The sequence below is a fragment of the Dasypus novemcinctus genome, chromosome 7, assembly GCF_030445035.2.
Source record: "Dasypus novemcinctus isolate mDasNov1 chromosome 7, mDasNov1.1.hap2, whole genome shotgun sequence".
NCBI lineage: Eukaryota > Metazoa > Chordata > Mammalia > Cingulata > Dasypodidae > Dasypus > Dasypus novemcinctus.
The window spans coordinates 109,665,273-109,686,589 of record NC_080679.1 but is presented as its reverse complement, the minus strand read 5'-3'; the positions used below and the strand labels follow the sequence as shown (position 1 = coordinate 109,686,589).

General features: G+C 34.2%; 1 protein-coding gene across 1 annotated transcript in view; it reads right to left on the bottom strand.

The window, feature by feature from the left end:
* Positions 1-21,317, bottom strand: part of LRP1B (LDL receptor related protein 1B) — a 2,023,931-nt gene that overhangs the window by 108,230 nt on the left and 1,894,384 nt on the right. Inside the window, exon 78 of the mRNA XM_058301027.2 lies at positions 325-548. Coding sequence (XP_058157010.1) covers positions 325-548 — 224 coding nt within the window. The remainder of the gene's footprint in view (positions 1-324; positions 549-21,317) is intronic.

Below are 21,317 nucleotides of genomic sequence, written 5' to 3'. Positions count from 1 at the left end.
TTCAATTTCATATTAACAATAGTTGTTATGTTTATCAGTTTCATTATTCTGCAAAACATGTATATAAATACACAAGTAGACAGACATACACACACCTAGTGATTGTATATTTGTAGCAAGCTTTCAAGAAAAAAAATTGAACCACTATTTTGCATGAAAAGACTTGCTGTTGTACAGAAGGGAAGGTATAGGAATTTTCAGAAGTTTTCTTTATCTATTATGTATCAAGTACTCATTGAAGAAATAAAACTACAGAACAGATGGGACAACCTCAAAAATCAGTTGCTCATATCAAAAAATATAAACACCAAGCTAATAACGTACCCTCTTCTAGGATGTACAGCAATAGCATAGGGTTCTCCAGCCGTATTTGTCAAGAGTCTGGTGCAGTTGGGGCCATTCAGCTGCCCTACGTTGATAGAATACCTCAGACTGGTCCAGTGAGTAGTGTAGTAACTGAACCAGTGCATTCTAGAATGATCAGTCCAATAAATATTTCCAGCAACCCAGTCAACTGCAATGTCCCTGGGCCTTTTAAATTCAGGACACTAAAACAAAACAATAAAATAGTACTTTGAAAAACAAATTAGTGGTGTTTTATTTATCTATATGCTGAGATTCTGGGAAAAAAACACTGCATCAGCATCGTCAGATATTAACTTACATAGAATAAAAACCACATGCACTTTATTTTATTCATATTTTTTATAGTTGTATAATTGCACAAATACTAAAAGTATAGCACACTGGAGAATGCTACCACTGTATAAACACCACCATGCAAGAATATTTCCAGCATCTCAGAAGACTTTCCTGTGACCTCTCCCAGTCAGTATTCCACTGAGCATAACCATAATTATGACTTCTAACACCTTGGTTACTTTAATCCATATAAAGGGAAATCATACTATTTTATGACATTCACTCAATATTATGTCTGTGACATTTGCCAAAGTTTTTTATGTGTCAGTTATTAACACTTTTTATTGATGGATTATATTTCATTGCATGAATATAATATGTGTACCATTCTAGTGATTTACCAGTCTGCTAATCTATACCCATTTGGCTTGTTTATAGATTTTGGTCATGATACCTGTGTAGATGCTTGGACTTGTCTCTTGGTAGACACAAGCACTTGATTTGCTTGAATATTTACCCAGGAATGGAAGAATTAGGTCTTAAAATACACGTATACTTAGCTTCTACCAGATTTTTTTTCAGTTTGTAGCAATATATATTTTTATTAGCAATGCGAAGAAGTCCCAGTTGCTATGCATCCACATAATATATAATTTTACTTAAAAATTGGAAAGTTATTGGTACAGATAAAAATATATAGAAAGACACTGTATTTAAACATCTTTTGAGGAAAGTTATAAAGTCTATCATTTATATTACTGCTAGCTTGAATTTTCTGTTTCATATTCAGACTTACTGAATTATTGTGAGATGAGGGTAAGAGAGTTCCTTGGGAATAGACCACAAGGAAAAGAACACGTACCCTGCACCCTTGGTTAACTTGATCACTCTGAGCAGGAACTAATAGTAGTAATTAATTTAACATGGTCAGGTTTATTGCGCATAACCAAAAAGTGAGAAGGGATTCCCACAAGTATCATACAAAAAATATAAACAATTATTTGAAGGAGATTACAGCTAGACATGTAGTCAATGTTTAGGTTTTTAATACATGACAGCTTCTTTTGTTATTTAGAAATCAGCAAATTTTCTTAAGCAGTGGGTTTGGATTAAAAGGGAACACAGTGTGTATCTGTAAGATAATGTTGGATGCCAAGTAACAGGAATTTAAAGTCGTTCTCTGCTGTGTGATCACTGGGATCTCAAAGAAGGAAAATATGTCTTGAACTAAACACTCAACCCAAGAAAATTTTCTAATAAACTTTATCATGGGTAGTTTCACCTATCAGCTTCAAAGCAGAAATTGTGAAGTTTTATAGTAAGCTATTTCCTCAAATATAACAATGAATACTATCCATCTACCCAGCAATATCTCAGGGTTAATTGAAGCTAACCGTGAAGCGCTTTGCAATACAGCGTTCTCTAGAAATGCCATATTTAAAATTCATAGATGAGAAGAATATAAGAATTTGTCCTAGCCAAACTAAAAAATCATTTGCAAATACCCTAAATCATTTGAATTGACTGGATTTGTTTTGTTTTGCTTTGTTACAGTTTGTCAGCACTTATAGAACATTTAAAAGTATATATATATAACCAAAGGGTATGTGCATGTCAGTGTGAGTCATAAATTTATAAATATGAAAGACAAAGGCAAAATTACCATTAAAAGCTGTTTAGAGCCTGTTGAGCGTATTTATCATTTTCTTTAGCATTCTATGAATATGATGGCAGTCATCTAGCATGAGCATAGAAATTTATCTAATTTTTCTTTATCAGATGTAAATATATACATGTGATTTTATATTCTAATGGTATGTCTGACAAAATATGATATATTTCATGCAGAATTACAATTCTTGATCTTAGAACTTTCAATTCATGTCTTTTAGGAAAACCAAAAGGTGATTATCCTTCTAAACCTGCTCTAAACAGGCTCGACACCTGGCCTGCTGTCTGTTAATAAGCCTAAATCCTAATGTTCATAGAGAATTCAGAAATTTGATTTAGTGTTGCTTTTTCTGGTAAGCAAACTGGTGGAGATTCTATAAATGATGAATTCTAGAAGGATAAATCAAATTTAGGTCACATCTCTAAGACAAGGAATATGGATTATGGAAAGGGATAAACTTTGCTTTTCATGCTCCACACAGGCAAAACTAAGTTGTAGAGTTCTTTAAGCCCATACGTTTACTCTCTAGTTCCTGGATCAAGGAATCCCTAGTAGATTCTAATAACAACTGAAATACTTAGAATGTGGGTAATGGATAGTAACCACCAATTAATTGGAATTGAAATCATGATGACATTTGTGACAAGATGGCTCTTAGAGCCAAGGGCAGCCAAGTGAGGAATAGGTGTTCATCTGCAATAACTCACAACGCACTGAATGCTCATTAATCCTTGACACTGTACAGCATATCAGAACTCAGGGAAAAGCAACAGATAGTCCTCCTCTCAAGGAATCTTTTCCAAATCAGAAAATCATGCTCTGTAGTGACTTCCATAGCAACAACAGCAAAAATCCTTCTTTATTTTTTACAGAATAACCAGAATGGTGAAAAGTATGGACCATATAAAACAAACTCATATAGAATGGATTTTGGCTGGAGGGTGAAAAGCAGAAATTCCTGATGGATTTTGATATTGTGAACAGAGAATTGATGGAAAAGAATCAAAATTAATCAGGTAAATACAAAATGTGGGAAAAAAGAAAATGTAAACCGAAGTTTTGGGAGTGGTTATAGAGTCTAATATAGGAAAACAGAAACAGGACAGCTAAGCCCCTTGCCTCCAAAGAGGCTGAAAGCATAAAATAAAAAATAAAAAATAAAAAACTAAATAAAATAAACACACCAGATTGGAAAGAAGAGGAAAATATAAAACTTATAGTTGTCTAGTTCACTAGACAGGCTGATGAACTGGAGGCACTAATGAACTGTCATGTTTAAGAGACTGCATAAGCATGAGGTCACAGTGACAGCAAAAGGCATTGCTCATATTGTCACACAAAGTAGAAGACACATTTTGACTGATTTCTCCAGGCAGATGATTTTTTTTCTTAATAAGCTCTCAAAATATAAGCCAAACTTTTGGGGCCTGAGGCAATCTTCTCTGTAGCAACATAGTAGCCAAATGAATCAAATGCTTAAATCCTTCAGAAAAATTCACAGCTTGATTGTAACAGAATTAGAGATTACTACTGTAAATTATTAATCTTTTACAGCTGTGGATTGTAAGATATCTGTCCTAATTACAGCTTTAGTAAACTAAAGATATGTAGCTGGAGACTTGTTTTGAATCAAGGAAAGAGGAAAGGAGAGTGAAGGAGAAGTTCAAGCATTTGAATTATGGAAATGTTGTCCATTATTAATATTCCTATAATTAGCAATATAGTTTAAGAAAATATAGTTAACGCAAGAAGAGCTCGAGATGATGGCATATATTTTTATTTGCTTGTGATTTTTATCATCTTTGTATGCCATCTGAGAATGGAACATTCCATTCATTTTATCAAAGTTAATTCTTTTTTAAGGCATGTAATTAAAACAAACATGTAAAGCCACTCTCAAGAAATTGTATGTGTGTTTGGGCAACTTAGACTAAATGAAAGGGATATTTATATTTTTTCTGACCCACAAAATATAATATGAGGGGAGTGAATGTGGCTCAAGCAATTGGGCACCCATCTCTCACATGGGAGGTCCCGGTTTTGGATTCCAGTGCCTTGTAAAGATGATGAGCAGACAACAAGAGGACAGAAGAGGGAGCTATTGGGGTGGGGGGGAGGACTGGGGAAATATAAATGAATCAGCTTTATTCCCATAAACCAGAAAGTGGAAGAAAAATACTAACTACAAAAATTCAATATTACTAAGTTCTTTTGACTCTCTGGCAGAAAAAAAATATCGAGATATTTAATATTTCAATTACGAAACTGTGTGGATATTAATGTTATCAGATAGCTAACTATTTATTATTTCAATCAAGGAAGCAATGGTACAATGCAAAAATAACCAAGAAAAAGTTATATTTATAGTTAAAACATGTAAGAATTCAAAACTACTTCAGTGATATGAGCCCTGGCTCTATTTACAAATTATTCTGGAGAATAGACAATTTCAATCCGAATAATATTAAGACTATAGTGATTTATTTAAGGACCATGTCAATCTGGCACAAACTCCCTGTTAAGGGAAATAAACAAATAAAAATATGTAAATCTCAAACAATTTCTGAAAAAGATAAAATTTGTCTTTTGATTACAGATTCAATATTGAAAGTAAACTTGTCCCTCAATTTATTTGTTTTAGCATGCTCATTCTTCCATAAAACTTATTTCTTCTTATCGGCCTCATTAGCCCAAATAAAACAAAAATGACTCAAAGCTTTTATTCACATTTTCATATCAACAAATGATATTGTAGCAATTTGATATAGTTATGAATTCCAAAACATATATTGGATTATGTTTGTCAACTGGTCTGTACCTGGGCATGACTAAATTATGATTAGGGCTTTGATTGGACCATGTCAGTAGGGTGTTGAGTCCCCATCCCTTGATGGGTGGGGACTCACAGATAAAAGGCATGGCAAAAGACAGAGTTGGAGGGTTTTTTGAAGTTGGAGTTTGATGCTGAAGTCTAAAGCTGGAGCTCTGGGAAGTAAGCACACAGAGGAAAGAGAAGCAAGCCCTGGGAAGAGAGGAACACAGGAAGCCTGAATCCTGGCAGACGACAGCCATCCTGCTCCAACACGTGGAAATAGACTTTGGTGAAGGAAGTAACCTACACTTTATGGCCTGGTATCTGTAACCTCCTAACCCAAATACATACCCTTTGTAAAAACCAACCAATTTCTGGTATTTTGCATCATCACCCCTTTAGCTGACTAATGCAGAACTTGGTACTGAGGAGGGGGGAGGTGCTTTTACAATTACCAAAATGCTGGATTGGTTTTATAAATGGGTAAGGGTTATTTTTTGGAAGAATTGTGAGATGCTTGAAAGAAAAGACCTACAGTGCTTTGAAGAGACTGTTGAGAGCAAAATGGATGCTAAAGAGACTTTTTATGATGCCTTGGAAGTAAATGATGAAACTATTATTGGAAACTGGAGGAAAGGAAATCCATGTTTTAAAGTTGCAGAGAACTTAGCAAGATTAGCTCCTAGTGTTTTATGGAAGGCAGAATTTGAAAATGATGAGTCTGGGCATTTAGCTGAAGAAATTTCCAAAGTAAACCCAGAGAATGCAGCTTGGCTTCTCCTTACAGCTTATAGCAAAATGCTAGACAAGAGAGATATGATGAGGACTGAACTACCAGGCACAAAGAAAACAGAAAATGATTCAGGAAATTCCAAGCCTCCGGAAATCAAGGTCCCAGATGAAAGTGCCACACTGGAGGACTTAAATAAACTTGGAAATTATAAATTACGATTAAAGATGCAATTATGTCAGAATGACTTGTGGAAAGTCTTACTGTCTGATGACTTGGACCCCTGCTTCCTGCATGCTAAACCAACAGACTTTTTGAGAGCTATGTGAACAAAACCTCTGTCAGCTTGGAATAAAAGGGACATGGAAAGGAGAGATTGAAGTGGAAATGACTTCAAAAGGAAAACCACGGAAGCTGAGATCTGGAACTAAGACATCACCTTGGGCCAAGAGAGGAACCCCACCCATGTGTACAGAGAGGGTAAGTTTGCCCAAGCAGTTAAAGAGGGTGGATATTAACCAATGTTCTAGGAGAGTTCTGCCCAGGGTACAGAGAGGGTGGAGCACATTCCTCTAGGATTATGGTCTGAGAGGGATGGACCTGTCCCCCATGGATTAAGGAAGGCCAGGTGGTCAACTCGTTACTCTGAGAGGGCTGAGCCTGTATGCCAAAGGTTAGGGAAGGCCAGGTCGTCAACTCGTTGCTCTAAGAGGGTTGAGTCTGTATGCCAAAGGTTAGGGGGAATGTTGTCTTCACATCAATGTACTAGGCAGGTTAAGAGTCTAAACCAAAAATTGGGTAACGTGTGGCTATCACCTCCCAGTTTCTCTTTATTGTAATAAAAGAGCTTATCCTTTGTCTGTCCATTTCTGTATTGGAAGCAGATAAATTGTTTTATAAGTTTCGGAGGTCTGTAACAGACAGGGCTTTACCCCAAGACAAAGTGTATTTTTATTTTAAATTGATTGTGATATGATTTAGTACTTGCATTGTTACTGATTTAAGGTTTTCTTGAATATTGTAATGTCTTTTTGGAATTCAGAGGTTTGGAGTGTAGCAGTTTGATATAGTTATGAATTCCAAAAATAGATACTGGATTATGTTTATAAACTGGTCTGTACCTGTATGATTAATTTATGATTGGAGCTTTGATTGGACCATGTCAGTAGGTGGTGGGTGGGGACTCTCAAATAAAAGGCATGGCAAAGTACAGACTTGGAGGGTGTTTTTGATGTTGGAGTTTGATGCTGAAGTCTTACCTGGATCCCGGGAAGAAAGCACACAAAGTAAAGAGAAGCAAGCCCCGGAAAGAGAGGAACCCTGAGCCCAGAATGAAACAAGCCCTGGGAAGAGAGAAAGGAACCCAGGAAATCTGAACCCTGGCAGGCATCAGCAGCCATTTTACTCCAACATGTGGAAATAGACTTCGGTGAGGGAAGTAACCTAAACTTTATGGACTGATATCTGTAAGCTCTGACCCCAAATAAATACCCTTTTTAAAACCCCGCCAATTTCTGGTATTTTGCATCAGCACCCCTTTGGCTGACTAACACAAATATCATGTGGACTAGGAAGCACACTAAATTTGGAATCAGAAGAACTTGGTTTAAGACCTAACCCTCTTGAAAAGCGGATATGGCTAAACTGATAGAGTGTCCGCCTACCATGTGGGAGGTTCAGGGTTCAAACCCAGGCCTCCTGACCCATGTGGTGAGCTGGCCCACGCACAGTGCTGATGCGCACAAGGAGTGCCACACAAGGGTGTCCCCTGTGTAGGGGAGCCCCACGTGCAAGGAATGCACCCTGCAAGGAGAGCCACCCTCTATGAAAAAAGTGCAGCCTGCTAGGATTGGTGCCACATACACACAGAGCTGATGCAGCAAGATGACGCAACAAAAAGAGACACAGATTCCTGGTGCCGCTGACAAGAATGCAAGCAGATGCAGAAGAACACAGAGTGAATGGACACAGAGAGCAGACAATGGTGGTGGGGGGAGGGAGGGGAAGGGGAGAGAAATATATAAAAAATAAATCTTTAAAAAAAAGACCTAACCCTCTTGATCCTCTATGAATTATAATGCCTATAAAATAACAATTTTGATTATATGATCTTTGATATAATATTAATTAATAACTACTGAGCTAACAGTTGAAAATATTATCCATTCTAGGTTAGTTTATATTTTTTATAGCCTTAAGTATATATATAGTACCATTGTGAATTTTCAGACATTAGTCAGCAAGTGAAGAATTTGTTATAGCTTACAGGGACAATTTTGAAATTATCCTCTTAGGTGAATGACCTGGATGTAAGTTAGCAAAGCATTCTCATTCTTTGAGAATTTCAACTTAAGCAAAATACTTATCATAAGAAGTATGCTAAATCGCCAGAAAGCAGAGATTGAAAACAGTAGACCGAGATTAAGTTAAAACTAAAAATAAAATTAAGTAGATTCTACCTTCTACAATTTGGAAGACTATTTAGCAGATGTATGTGTACCAATTATTTGTATGTATATGTACATGTACACAAACATGTATGGTCTCCTATAGCCCAATTTCTCTCATCTACCAAATTAATTCAGATTGTGAATTTTTCATTTTCATTAAAATTTTCATTTTCATTAAAATGAATTCACCTTCCATTGTCTTATGATCCCTACAATAACTAGCAATGAAATTGACAAGTCTAAATAGACAAATTTACTGAACTTGACCTAATTAAGTGTCTACTTTGTGGGGTACTTCCTGAATTTCTTCAGATAACAGTCAATCTCTGTGGCCCTGTCACATCAAATAGCAAAAGTTCAGTTAGGCCCTTAGGAAGAACTGAAAAATATTATGTAGGCTGATATCTCTGATGCCTTTGTAAGACCAAACTCAAACACATTAATATTAATGGCAGTGATGATTTCTTAAGAAAGGCGATTTGGCTCATCAAAATAAGTAAGGGAGATAGAGGGAGTAGCATGTCTGAGGGTTCTGAAGTAGAAAAAAGAGGTTACATTCTATGAATGGAAATAGGTCCTATGTATGACTGAAACAAAATTGGTGTTTGTAGACATATAAGTGTATGCTTGTAGGTATATTACAAGGCAGAAGGAGTGTAGAGGGAGAGGAGGTTCAATATCATGACAGGTTTGTGGACTTAGGATTTGAATATGATGATCAGATTGATGTGCTAAAAAAGGGGTTCTTAACAAGGGCTTCATGACTTTGAACTGAAATCCAAAAACCATCATTCTTGTGGGGATGTGTTGGTGTATTAAATAATACACAGTATATAGTGTGGACTTAGGAAGGGTCCATGGTTTTCACCTGACTGGTGAAGGGGTCTGTGGAACAAAAAAGGTTAAGAACCCTTGTGCTAAGATCATTTTGACAGTGGTATGGAGAATGGCTTTGGGCTAGGGACAAAAAGTGGATTCAGGAAACTCAGAGGTGGTTTTCTTAATGGACTACATGGGGAAGAATAAGGAAGTTAAATCCAGGTTGTTGTGTGACAAAAGTAGGCAAAAAATGGGATCTGTTTGTAGATAAAAACAAAAACAAAGCATTTGAACTTGTGATAAAGTGAATATTGAGAATGAGAAAAGTAAGTTGTAAAGGAAAACTCTCAAAATACGGCTTGCTCAATATGATAGATATTTGGGACATCCACTGAGATAAAGAAAATACTATTAACAGCAACAACTTCAAATGCTGAGCACTTATTGTACATGTGACACTGTGTTAAGTGCTTTATAAGCATGATATCCTTTAGTATGAGAGACCAATATGACAGAACATACTAAAAAGCAGGACCTGTCTGAGAGAGCAGTATAAAAGGCAGGATCTCAGAAAAAAAGAAACTATCATACTCAAACTAAGTCCATTTCTATACTACACTAGAGCAACGAGTGTGATCTTTGGAATTAAGTGGAGCTGGAAGAGTCACATCATGAAATACTTTATCAAACTTTTCCCCATAATGGAAGGTTCAGTCCCATCAAAGGGAAGGCTCCCAGTCATAATTCTTATCTTCCAAATAGAAGACTTTCCTCTGGTCTTAAGTAATTATTCACTACCATATCTTCTGCAGAAAACATGAAATTACCTAATAGACCCAGTAAGATAAATACCTTCTCTAATTTATGATATCTTACCAAATTTTCCCTGACAGGCCTTTCCACCTTATACTGTTAATCAGATTTTCACTGAAAATTGATGTAAGTGGATATAAGTGCTTTGCTTTCGTTTACCTTATGGACAGTTTTCAGTGTCTGAGCCTTCATTAAACTGAAATGGCATAATGAAATCAACAGAAAGTGAAAAATTACATAAAATGTATGGGTAATAGTTGTACTAAAGTGAAAATCCTTTCAGAAAGGTACACAAGAAAACTAGAACTGAGATTATCATTAAGAAGCAGATTTAGACACTGGGATAGTGAGATTACGGGGATGGTAGAGACAACTGTTTTTCACTAGGTACACTTTTGTACTATTTGAATGCCTTGTTAAGTCTGAATATTTTATTTTACAATTACATACTTCTGAAGATGACATGTTTATATATTAAATATAAATTTTATTAATATAACTGTTGATGATTTTACTTGTATTTATTTACCTGACCCACATTATGTTTAAACTGGTTTACAGAAATTGAAAGTCTACTGGGGAAACAAAATGGTTTTAAGGCCAAAAGAATCATCTTCCCTTCTATCACCATTCTTTGAATTTTAAGCCCAGTCACTGATATTTCACTTTTCCCAATATGTTATGACTTTATGTTAAGAGACACTTTCATACATCTCAATTATAAAAGAAGTTTCTAATAGAAACAGGAAAATTTTCCAGCATACTAATTACTGGACAATGTGAAGGAAGAAATTATTATAATAGTACTGGGGCAGCTGAACATAACTTAGTTCAAGAATATTTATGTAAATGTTATATAAATAGTTATGTGAAAATTCATTATCCCACATAAATTTCATATTTCCCATTCAACTCCTATAGTACATATGATGATTCCACTTTTTAAGACTCTGAGAAATATATATACCTGCAGTGTGGCTATCTTCTCTAGGAAAAAGAAAAGTTTATCTCTGAAAAAGAAACTTTCACGTAAAGCCATATATTTCTTATTATAGACATAAAATATTCTGTATTTAGATAAGGCTAATAATGTATGACATACTTTAATCCCAGGAACACATGAATTGCTCATTATTAGGAAATCTAGTTTAGCAATTCACTACAATAACATCCTTCTCACAAATTAATTTGAAATGCAATACAATTCTGACCCAATTCCACTGCATATTTTTATTCTTCTAAGCATATTATAAAAAATTCTTAGAATGGCAAATATGCAAGAATATGGGAAATATGATATGTAGTTTGCCTTGTGACATATAAACATATATTATAAAGATAAAATAAAATTTAAAAGTACGCAATGGGTGCACATATTGACATAAATATCAAAAGATAGAATGGAGACTCCATAAACACCACATATTTTTGAGACTTTCTTATTATAGAACACAAGAGGAATGCCTTTTCCATCAAAGGAGAAATTATAGACTAGTCAATATTGAGGGTGGAAGTTAAATTTCTACATCAAACCATATACATATGTAAATTCCATATAGATAAAAATTTAATGTAAAAAACAAAAATAAAAAATATGAAAGTACTAAAAGAAACAATAGAAAATATTTCTGTAATTTGCTTGATTAAAAGATTTTCCTAAAAAAGATATGAAGTATAGAAGCTTTGAAGGAAAATACATTTAGATTAGACTGCATAAAATTTGAAATCTTTTATATTACAAAAACCATCAAAAACAAAGGAAATACCTTTCAAGTAAATATATATGCGTGTGCATGTCTGTCTTACATAAGCTCAGAACTTACAATATATAAATAGTGCATAAAACTACCTTACAAAAAGTAAAACACTTTAGGAATAAATGAACATAGGCTATAAATGGACCATTGTGAGAAATATAAATTTGAATGGTCAATAAAACATACAAAAACATATTCAAACCTTATGAGTAGTAAGGAAACTGCATAACAAACAAAAAGTTATTATTCTTTATACATGAAATTGACAAAAATTTAAAAGATTATTGTTTAGGTGGCAATGGTGTTAGGAAAAGTTCAGGTTCATATGTTGCCAATGACATAAAATGTTATTATGTTTTTGAAGATGATCTCGAAATATCTATTCAAAATTAATTTTCAATACAATTTAATCTCATATTTCCACTTAATAAAGGCTTTGTTATGCTTGTGCTCAAAGATGTTCATTAAAGTGTTATTTGCATGAGGAAAACAGAGTTAGGTTTGTCAAAATAAAAATATTTAAATGAACATCCCACACTGTGAATACAATCATTTAAAGAATGACATAGATAAACGAGCTGACATGGTAAGAATATCAAACTTGTTAAGTGAATAAAACAAGCTGCAGCATATATTTTATGATATTATTCTATTTATGTGTAAAAAACACTTAGCAATGTGCAAGTATGAATATATGAGCAGGTAAGTGGATAAGCAGATCACGGTATAGTCATACAACAGTATGCTAATCAAACAAAAAGGAATAGCTTATTGATGCACTCAGCAACATGGATGAATCTCAAAATCATCATGCTGAGTGAAACAGATCAGAAAAAAGGTACTTATTATATATATATAAATTTCTCAAAAATTCAAACTAATCTATGACAGAAGGAGATCAGTGTTTGCCTGGCAATAGTAGGATGATGGACAGGGGTGGCAGATAGGGATTACCAAGGACTACCACAAGGAAACATCTGAGCATTTTAGATGTGTTCATTATTTTGATTGTAGTCGTGATTGAAACATTTCAAAATATATCTTATGTATTTTTAATATGCAGTTTGTTGTAGGTCAATTATATCTTAATCAAGCTGTTAAAAAAAAATGCTAGATATACCAGTATGTAAATTTATAGGATAATATCAAAACAGCAAAAATAACTGCCTTTTTTGATATTATATTTATAGCAGGGAGAAATAGGCAATTCATAATAAACATAATAGATGAGTAAATAATAAGCGATTTGATAGTGGTAAGTACTACGGAAAAAGTAAAGAGCAGGCATTGAATATGATAGAGTGGGAGTGGGGTAATAGATTGCTATTATATTAAGTTGCTTACTTATAAGGTAATAATTGAGCATACTTGAAGAGCTGGGGAATGAGCCATGTAGGATATCTGAAAGAATCAGGTTAAGTGAACATTCAGGTAAGGCTCCATATTGGTAGGTACCTGGTACATTTTAGAAACAGCACAGCATCCCTGGAGAAGAGTGAGTAAAGGAAAAAAATAGTGGTAGATGAAATCAGAGAAATAAAAGAAAACCAGAATTTGCAAGACCTTGTGGCACATTGTGAGTACTTTGTCTTTTGAAGTGGGGAACCACTGGATATATTTATTTTAACTTATTGTGATTTGATTTGCACCACACAATTCACCATTTAAGTGTACAATTCAATGTTTTAGTAAATTCAGAGATAAGTGTAAAATCATCATCACAGTCAATTTTAGAACATGTTTATCACTTCAAAAAGAAACCCTGTGATAGTAATGCAACTGTTCTGTACATTAACTCTGGTTATGAATAAATGAAGCTATGTTTATAATTAAATTTATTGGAACTAAAAACAAACATACACATACATGTACAAACAAATGAATACAAGTGAAACTTGGGCAACCTGTATTGCATCTATGTGTCCATATTCTATGTAATATTGTAGTATGATTTTTAAAAATATTAACATTGAAGGAAATTGTACAAAGTGTACATCTAAAATCTCATTGTTATTTACTGAATCTACAATGATCTCAAAATAAAAAGGTTAATTAAAAAACAAGAAACCCTGTAAACTTTACCTATTATCCCCTTATTCCCCTATCCTTCCCCCAACCCTAAGCAACCACTGATATATTTTCTGTCCTTACAGATTTCTCTTTTTACTGGACTTATATATGAATGGAGTCATATATTACATTATGTTTTGTGACTGGCTTCTTTCACTTCACATGTTTTCAAGGTTCCTCTATATCAGGAGTTCTTAACAAGGTATCTGTGAGCCTGAATTGAAATTTTAAAAATCATTATTCTTGTGGGGATATGTTGGTGTTGGTGTGATATATTTATTAAATAATATGCTGTATTGTGTGGACTTAGTAAGGGGTCCATGGTTTTCACCTGACTGGTAAAGGAATCTGTGGAACAAAGAAAATTAACAACGACTGACCTATACAGCAGCATTTATCAGTATTTCATTCCTCTTTATGTCTGAATAATACTCCATTGACTGATATACCACTTTTTGTTTGTATTTGTTCATTGATGGGTATTTGGGTTGTTTCCAACTTTTGGTATTATGAATATTGTTCCCATAAATACTGCGGTACAAGTATTTTGCGTGTGGACATATATTTTCATTGCTCTTGGCTATATACCTAGGAGTGGACTTGATAGGTCTTACAATAACTCTATATTTAATCATTAGGGGAACTGATAGACTGTTTTCCAAAGGGCTCTATCATTTTACATTCCCACTCATAGGGTATGAGGGTTCTGATTTCTCCACAACCTGACCAACTCTTATAGTTACTTGACTCTTGATTCTAGCTATCTTAGTGTGAAACAATATCTCATGTTGGTTTGGTTTGCATTTCCCTAATGACTAATGATGTTGAGCATCTTTTCATGTGCCTATTGGTCATATGTATACTTTCCCTGGAGAAATGTCTTTCCAATACTTACCATTGGATATTTTTAGCAAGGGGTATGATGTGCTCTGAGCTATGTTTTAGAAGGAGTAGTCTGGCTGCTGTGTTAAGAACAGACTCTAGATGGGCAAGAAGGGAAGCAAGGAGATCAGTCAGGAGGCTATTACTTGGGAAGATGACAGTGATTTAATCTAGGGGCTAGCACTAAAAGTGATGAATGGAAGCTACTTCCTAGATATATCTTGAAGGTTGATTGAACAGAATTGCCTGAATTAGGGTTATGAGAGAAGGAGAGAAGTCAACAAAGACTCCAGGATTTCACTTTGAGCACCTGGAAAATGAAAACGCCATTAAATGAATTGGGTGAAGGAGACATTTTCTCTTGTGTATGTTATGGGAATTGTTTAGATACCAAATAGCAATGCAAAGTAAGCAGTTTTATGGAGGTTGAAAGCAATTAGGTAACTCTTAGCATGCAGATGTATGTTAAACCATTAACAATATAGCATCATCAAGAAATTGAGGAAGGATAGAAAGGACAGTACCAAGGTCTAATTCAGAGACATTCAAATGTTTAGTAAAGAAAAGGATCTAGCAAAAGACACTGAGAAAGTGAGGAGAGAGAGAGAGAGAGAGTGTTTTGATTACCAATAAAAGAATAAGTACACTGGTGATTCACCTTAGAACCATTTTACATTTCAGAGTTACTATTACATAAAATGATGTAACAAACAAATGGTTCTACTAAAAGCTTTAATGTCTAGACTGATATTACCATTATTGAGCAAAGCTACTCAACCCCAGCACTACTGACACTTTGGAAGAGATAATTCTTTGTTATGGGGCATTATCCCATGCACCACAGGAAGTTTAGCAGCATCTGGTCTTGGCTTCTACCCACTAGACATCAGTAGCCTCCCCGCCCCCCGCCCCCCATACTCTTTGAGAAAATAAGAAATGTCAAATGTCCTCTGTACTGGGAAAGTCACAGACACACTCAGGAGCCATATCTCAGGCCTCGCCTGTACCTTAGCTCCCACTCCCCATCTTCTTTTCTATTATGAGCCTATGTTTCAGTCTATTTCCATTCCACAGCCTGAGGCAGAGGTCAGGTCTGATGAAATGGCCCTTACTTTCTAGGTTTAATTCTTAAACCTAGATAGTGGGAACAAGCAGCCCCAGGTGCTTATCAGGACAGGAGCTCTCAGTAGCGTCCTCTGTGTTGGATAAATACTGAACACTCTAATTGCAGACTTGTTTCTCCTCTTCAATGTGAAGTGGGGTGTGTGGAGCTACCGTCCACTGAAACTGACCAGAGTGGTTGGCCTCCATGGGAGACCAGCCATGATGGGATCTCTTCCCCTGTTCTTTGGGATCCTTTGTGCTTTGTAAGTAATAAAGTGGTCATGTGCTGAAAAGTTCTGTTGTGCCTGAGCCTGGGTTCCCATGATGCATCATAGATCAACTCTCTCCACACCCTTGGAGCTAGGGGAGAGGTATCTTCCCCATTTGAAAACTTACTTCTGTAGAACTTCTACATGCTCTGTGATGTTTGCTTTTTCCATGCACCCAAAGCTTTTGTCAAGTTCCTTAATGAACATTTCACCAACTTTGATGAACACTTCTTTGTCTTCATCAACTTGATCTTTAAGCAGTATGCAACAATCTGACCCCAAACTTTCTCTCAAAATACTCCTCTCAGTTTCTGTGACTCTACAGTCATGATTTTTCATAATGCACTGGCTTCTCCATGCTTTCTTTGTATTTGAATTCAGAGCATGGTTCCAGCTCTTTTTCACCTCCTCTCTACTCTCTCTAGTCATCAAGTTGGGCATCATTATTTCAAGTATCTCCTATAGGCAACTATTCCTTAATGTATATCTAGCCTAGCGATCTAAGATCCAGCCTTGATTATACCACTGACTACATTATATCTTTACTTCTCTTAGAGCAATCTCAGGAAAACATGGCTAAAACAGAATCCATTGTTTACTATCCTCAGTATCTATCAAGTTTGAAATTCAGAAATCTAGATCCCAGTCTTGAGTCTTTCCTATCCTCATCTCCCACATTCAATCTATTAAAAAAATCAATTTTCTACATAAGACATAGTTATTGTCTTACATATAAATATAAATAAGAAAACATTACTTTCTTCTTATCCTTTAAGTCTTAGCTCAAAAATCACCTCTTGAAACAGTCCTTTACTAATCACTGATCACTTTATCCAAAGAAAAACTTACCATATTTGAGTTTTTATCTTTTATTTTTGAAGATTAATTTTTTATTTTTCACCCCTTCCTCTTCCACCCCCTCATTGTCTGCTCTCTGTGTCCATTCGGTGTGTGTTCTTCCATGTCTGCCTGCATTCTTGTTAGTGGCACCAGGAATCTGTGTTTCCTTTTGTTGTGCCATCTTGCTGCATCAGCTCTCCATGTGTGTGGAACCACTCCTGGGCAGGCTGCACTTTTTTCACGCGAGATGGCTCTCCTTGTAGGGTGCACTCCTTGTGCACGGGGCTTCCCTATGTGGGGGACACCCCTGCATGGCATGGCACTCCTTGCACGCATCAGCACTGTGCATGGGTCAGCCCACCACACGGGTCAACCCTGGATCTCCTATGTGGTAGGCAGAAGCTCTATCAGTTGAGCCAAATCCGCTTCCCTTAAGTTTTTATCTTAATCCATTATTTCCTTTAACACATTTTCAAAATTTGATATTTTTGTATTTATTTATGAACTTATTTGACTTTGTCTCTCATTCCCAGAATATAAATTTCATAAGGGCAAGAACTCTACTTGTGTTATCCCAAGAATCCAGCACCAAATCTAACAAACAGAAGGCTTTAAATGAAGCTTTGGTATGAATGCATAAACCTTTCCTGGCTCCACTTAAAATGCTATGTAGCCTGATCAATAATTTCCTCAGAATCATTAATTACAGAATCATATTTGTCAAATACTCTTATAATATTATGTTTAGTCAAATTCATCACACATGTTTCAAAACCACTTAATTAATTCTTATACATATGTATTGTTGACTGCCTGTCTTACATAATCAACAACAACAACCAAGGCACAAATGGCAGAAATATAAAGACCTGATAATTTTAGATTTCTTCTAAATTAGTAATTAAAAAATGACAGTAGTTGTTTACTGTTTTAATGAACACAGATGGCTTTAAAAGTATTTTTGCTAAGCAAATACAGGTTCACTTTAAAGTTGTGGTAGTTTCCATAAATTTGTAATAATAAGGAAAAGACATTTTTTTAAAGTAAGTAAAAAGAAAGTCAAGTTTTACTAAAACTCCAAGTCCTCTAAAACAAGACATTTGAAGTTTGCTAAAATGTATGCATGTATTCATACATACATATGTGTGTGTGCATATGCACCAATGTATATGCTATTGTATAATAGAGATAGACACATTGGGGTGCCAGGTTTATAGCTAGGGCTTCAATTAAAAATGGAAATTTATTAAGGATAACTTAGTTAGATAGTTTGTTAAGAGCTTTTCAGAAAAAAAAAATTTCCTAATCAACAGTTTGAGGAAAAGATATGATTATAATGAATGAAATTATAAGCAAGTCCATCTTGAACATTATTTTTTGCATAATAGGGAAATGTAAAAAAATGGTATCTCATATTCACTTCTCAAAATCAGATAGATCAGATGAACCACTTATTTTTCTTGAGAATATTTAGCTCTTTCATGGTAAGAATCTAATCTCTACTTTTAAAGTCATTTGCATGTTTCCAAGCATTGACCTACTTTATAGTGTTTGCCATCATGTACTTTGCTGTGCAGCATTTCATATGAGAAATGACAAATTGCAAGAAAGTATGTACAATTGTTGCATAATTTTATCATATTTTGTTCTGTCTACTAAAATTCAAATGCAGAAATCTCATTATATTTTACATATAGATTGAATCATATCAAGCTTTTAAGTCTTAAATTATTTAATTTTCTTAAAGAAAAAAATCCATCCATTTTCTATAGCCCAGGGGGGTTAGAAAGTCATAAGCTTTTCTAATTATAAATAACTTAGTCTGCATTTGAAATTTAAATTTGCGATCATAATTAGTATTCCAACTATCTTACACAGATGACAGAAGAGAATTTCCCTCATAACTATCAAAAAAATTGCATATTGAAAATTACCATCCTTGGAATGGTCATCAGTTAACATTTAGTTGTCTGAGTAATAGCTGTCTTCTGATTTCTGATACAATATGTTTCCTTTCCTTTTCAGGGATGATAATATTTCAATATATTCAATATGCATGAATATACTGTTCAGATACCTACTATCACAAAGCTAATTCTTCCATTTGGTTTATTTATAATAAGGTTGTAACAAAAGTATTAATAATTTGATATGTGTTTCTTTCCTTCATCTATTGATTCAGAGATATAAATCAACATGACACAGTCAGCTTAGGAAAAATCTTGTTTCATTTTCCAAGGAGTGGGAAAGTCTCAGGTCGCATCATTTAATATTTGTGACAAAATTTAGAAAATAAAATAGGTTGTGTGCCCATTAAATTAATGAATGACTAGCTGGTAACTGTTAATACTTTCTATGGCAGAGTGATTCATAAGAGTAGAAAAACAATCCTTTAGACACAAGATAGATTTAAGAGGAACAAATGCAAATTGCCAATGTAATAACTGGAGAGACATATACTACTATGTCATGCATCTTTTTTATATCATATACATACTTTTTATTCTGTAAAGGACTTAAGAAATCATCTAGTTCAATAGTGTAGTCGTTCAGAGAAATATACTGAGACTCAGAAAAGCGATATGTCTCAAGTTCAAACCTGTTTTTGAGACATTACAGATTAATGGCCATGGAAAAGTCATTTAATCATCCTAGAACTCACATTTCTCATAAAAGTAGGGTGGTACGAATGTATTTATTCTATCTTGATAATATTAACATATCAGGATTACAAAAAAGATTTAGGAAGCAAAGATGGTTATAAAATCATTACCTTCACCATTGTAGCACTGAAGTGTTTTTCATTACATATTGGCAAGAATTTCTATGGAATCCTTAATGATTTAGAGGATGGTGCTAAAACACATGGTTCAGAGGATCCAAAGTTATAATCATGTCATTTAGTTAGCTTCTGGTGGAAAATGTACTTCTACTACTACCTATTTTTCTTCCTAGTGAATGTAATTAGCCATGGGTAAGAGTTAGAAGAGGGGAAATTAAAAAAAAAAAAAAAAAACATAACAGAAAGTCTAGATGATGAACACTAGTTATCATTACCCTTAGATGAGAAAAGACGTTTCCTAATCTATTGGAAGAAGGCTAATCACTAGCTTTGTTATTGGTTTAAAAAGATTCTATAGCACATTAATAAAATTAAAGATAAAATATATAAAAATATGTGCACAGAAAATAAACATATATACACATAAGATTTATATCTATATATATTTTATGTATATCAGAATTATAAATTAGTTATCAAATATTAAAGGAATTTTACTTTGACCTACATTACAGTCTGTTCATTAAGGAGAACTGATTATATATTATCAAGACATTCAAGGGCAAAAGTGAATAAAAGGAAATAATTTCCAGTAGAAATTATCTACACATTAATTAAAGATATGAACAATTTTATATTCAATATATATTATATATACATTGAATATATATAAAGTATATATATAAAGATCTGTCATGACAAAGGTAAGTTGAAAATAAATTTTAATGGAATCTTATGCAGAAAAAAGAACATCTTGTTAATTATATTTATAATATTAACATATTTTTATAATATTTATAAACCATCATCATCATCATATCGTTCATAGCAAGCAACTACATAGCATTTACTATGTGCCAAGTACTGTTTTAAACACTTATTAAACATTTTAGCCTATTTAATCTTCAAACCCTCATAAAGTAGTACTGTTAATATCGGCATCTTTGAAGATGAGGAAAATGAAGTACAGGAAAGCTAAGACACTAATAGGTGGCAGAGGCAAAATTCAAACTCAGGCAGTCTAATTCCAGAGAATACATTCTTTATCACTTCATTAAAAATGGAAGGAATGGTATCATGGGAGCAATATTTTTGCAAAGAAGACTTCTGTTTGAAAGAGAAAGGTAAAGCTAACCAGGACTATGAATCAACCTTTTGGTTTGAAAAAGAAGAGAGAGTTTATATGTGAGGAAAAGAAGACAGAATGATTTGCTAATTTTCATTGCTTTGGCCTGTAACTTCTTGAAAAACCCTAAAGCTATTTTGTAATATGGTATTTCGGGAAGGAGCAGTTGAACAATTCTGACATATATGGACCTTTACTTATAGCTAATTCAATCTAAATCTGAATTTTAAAACTAACATTGCTTCTTTTAAGACTAGCTTATTTTTATCAACTTCTGATAAAATTAAAATATATTCCAGATTTGCATCAAGTGGTATTCAGGTAATTCAAATCTTTACATTAGATGTCACTGCAAAAAAAGTACTGAGGACTTCAACATAGTACTTTCTTTTTAAATACATATTGAATTATACCTGCTGTGATAGCACTTGACTTTTTGGTTATATGGGAATGGGCCAGGTTGCATAAAAATTAGTATCTATCTAGCCTTTTCTCCCAGGTTACTCCAAAACCTATAACACGGAATAATCTGACATGCCCTAAAACAAA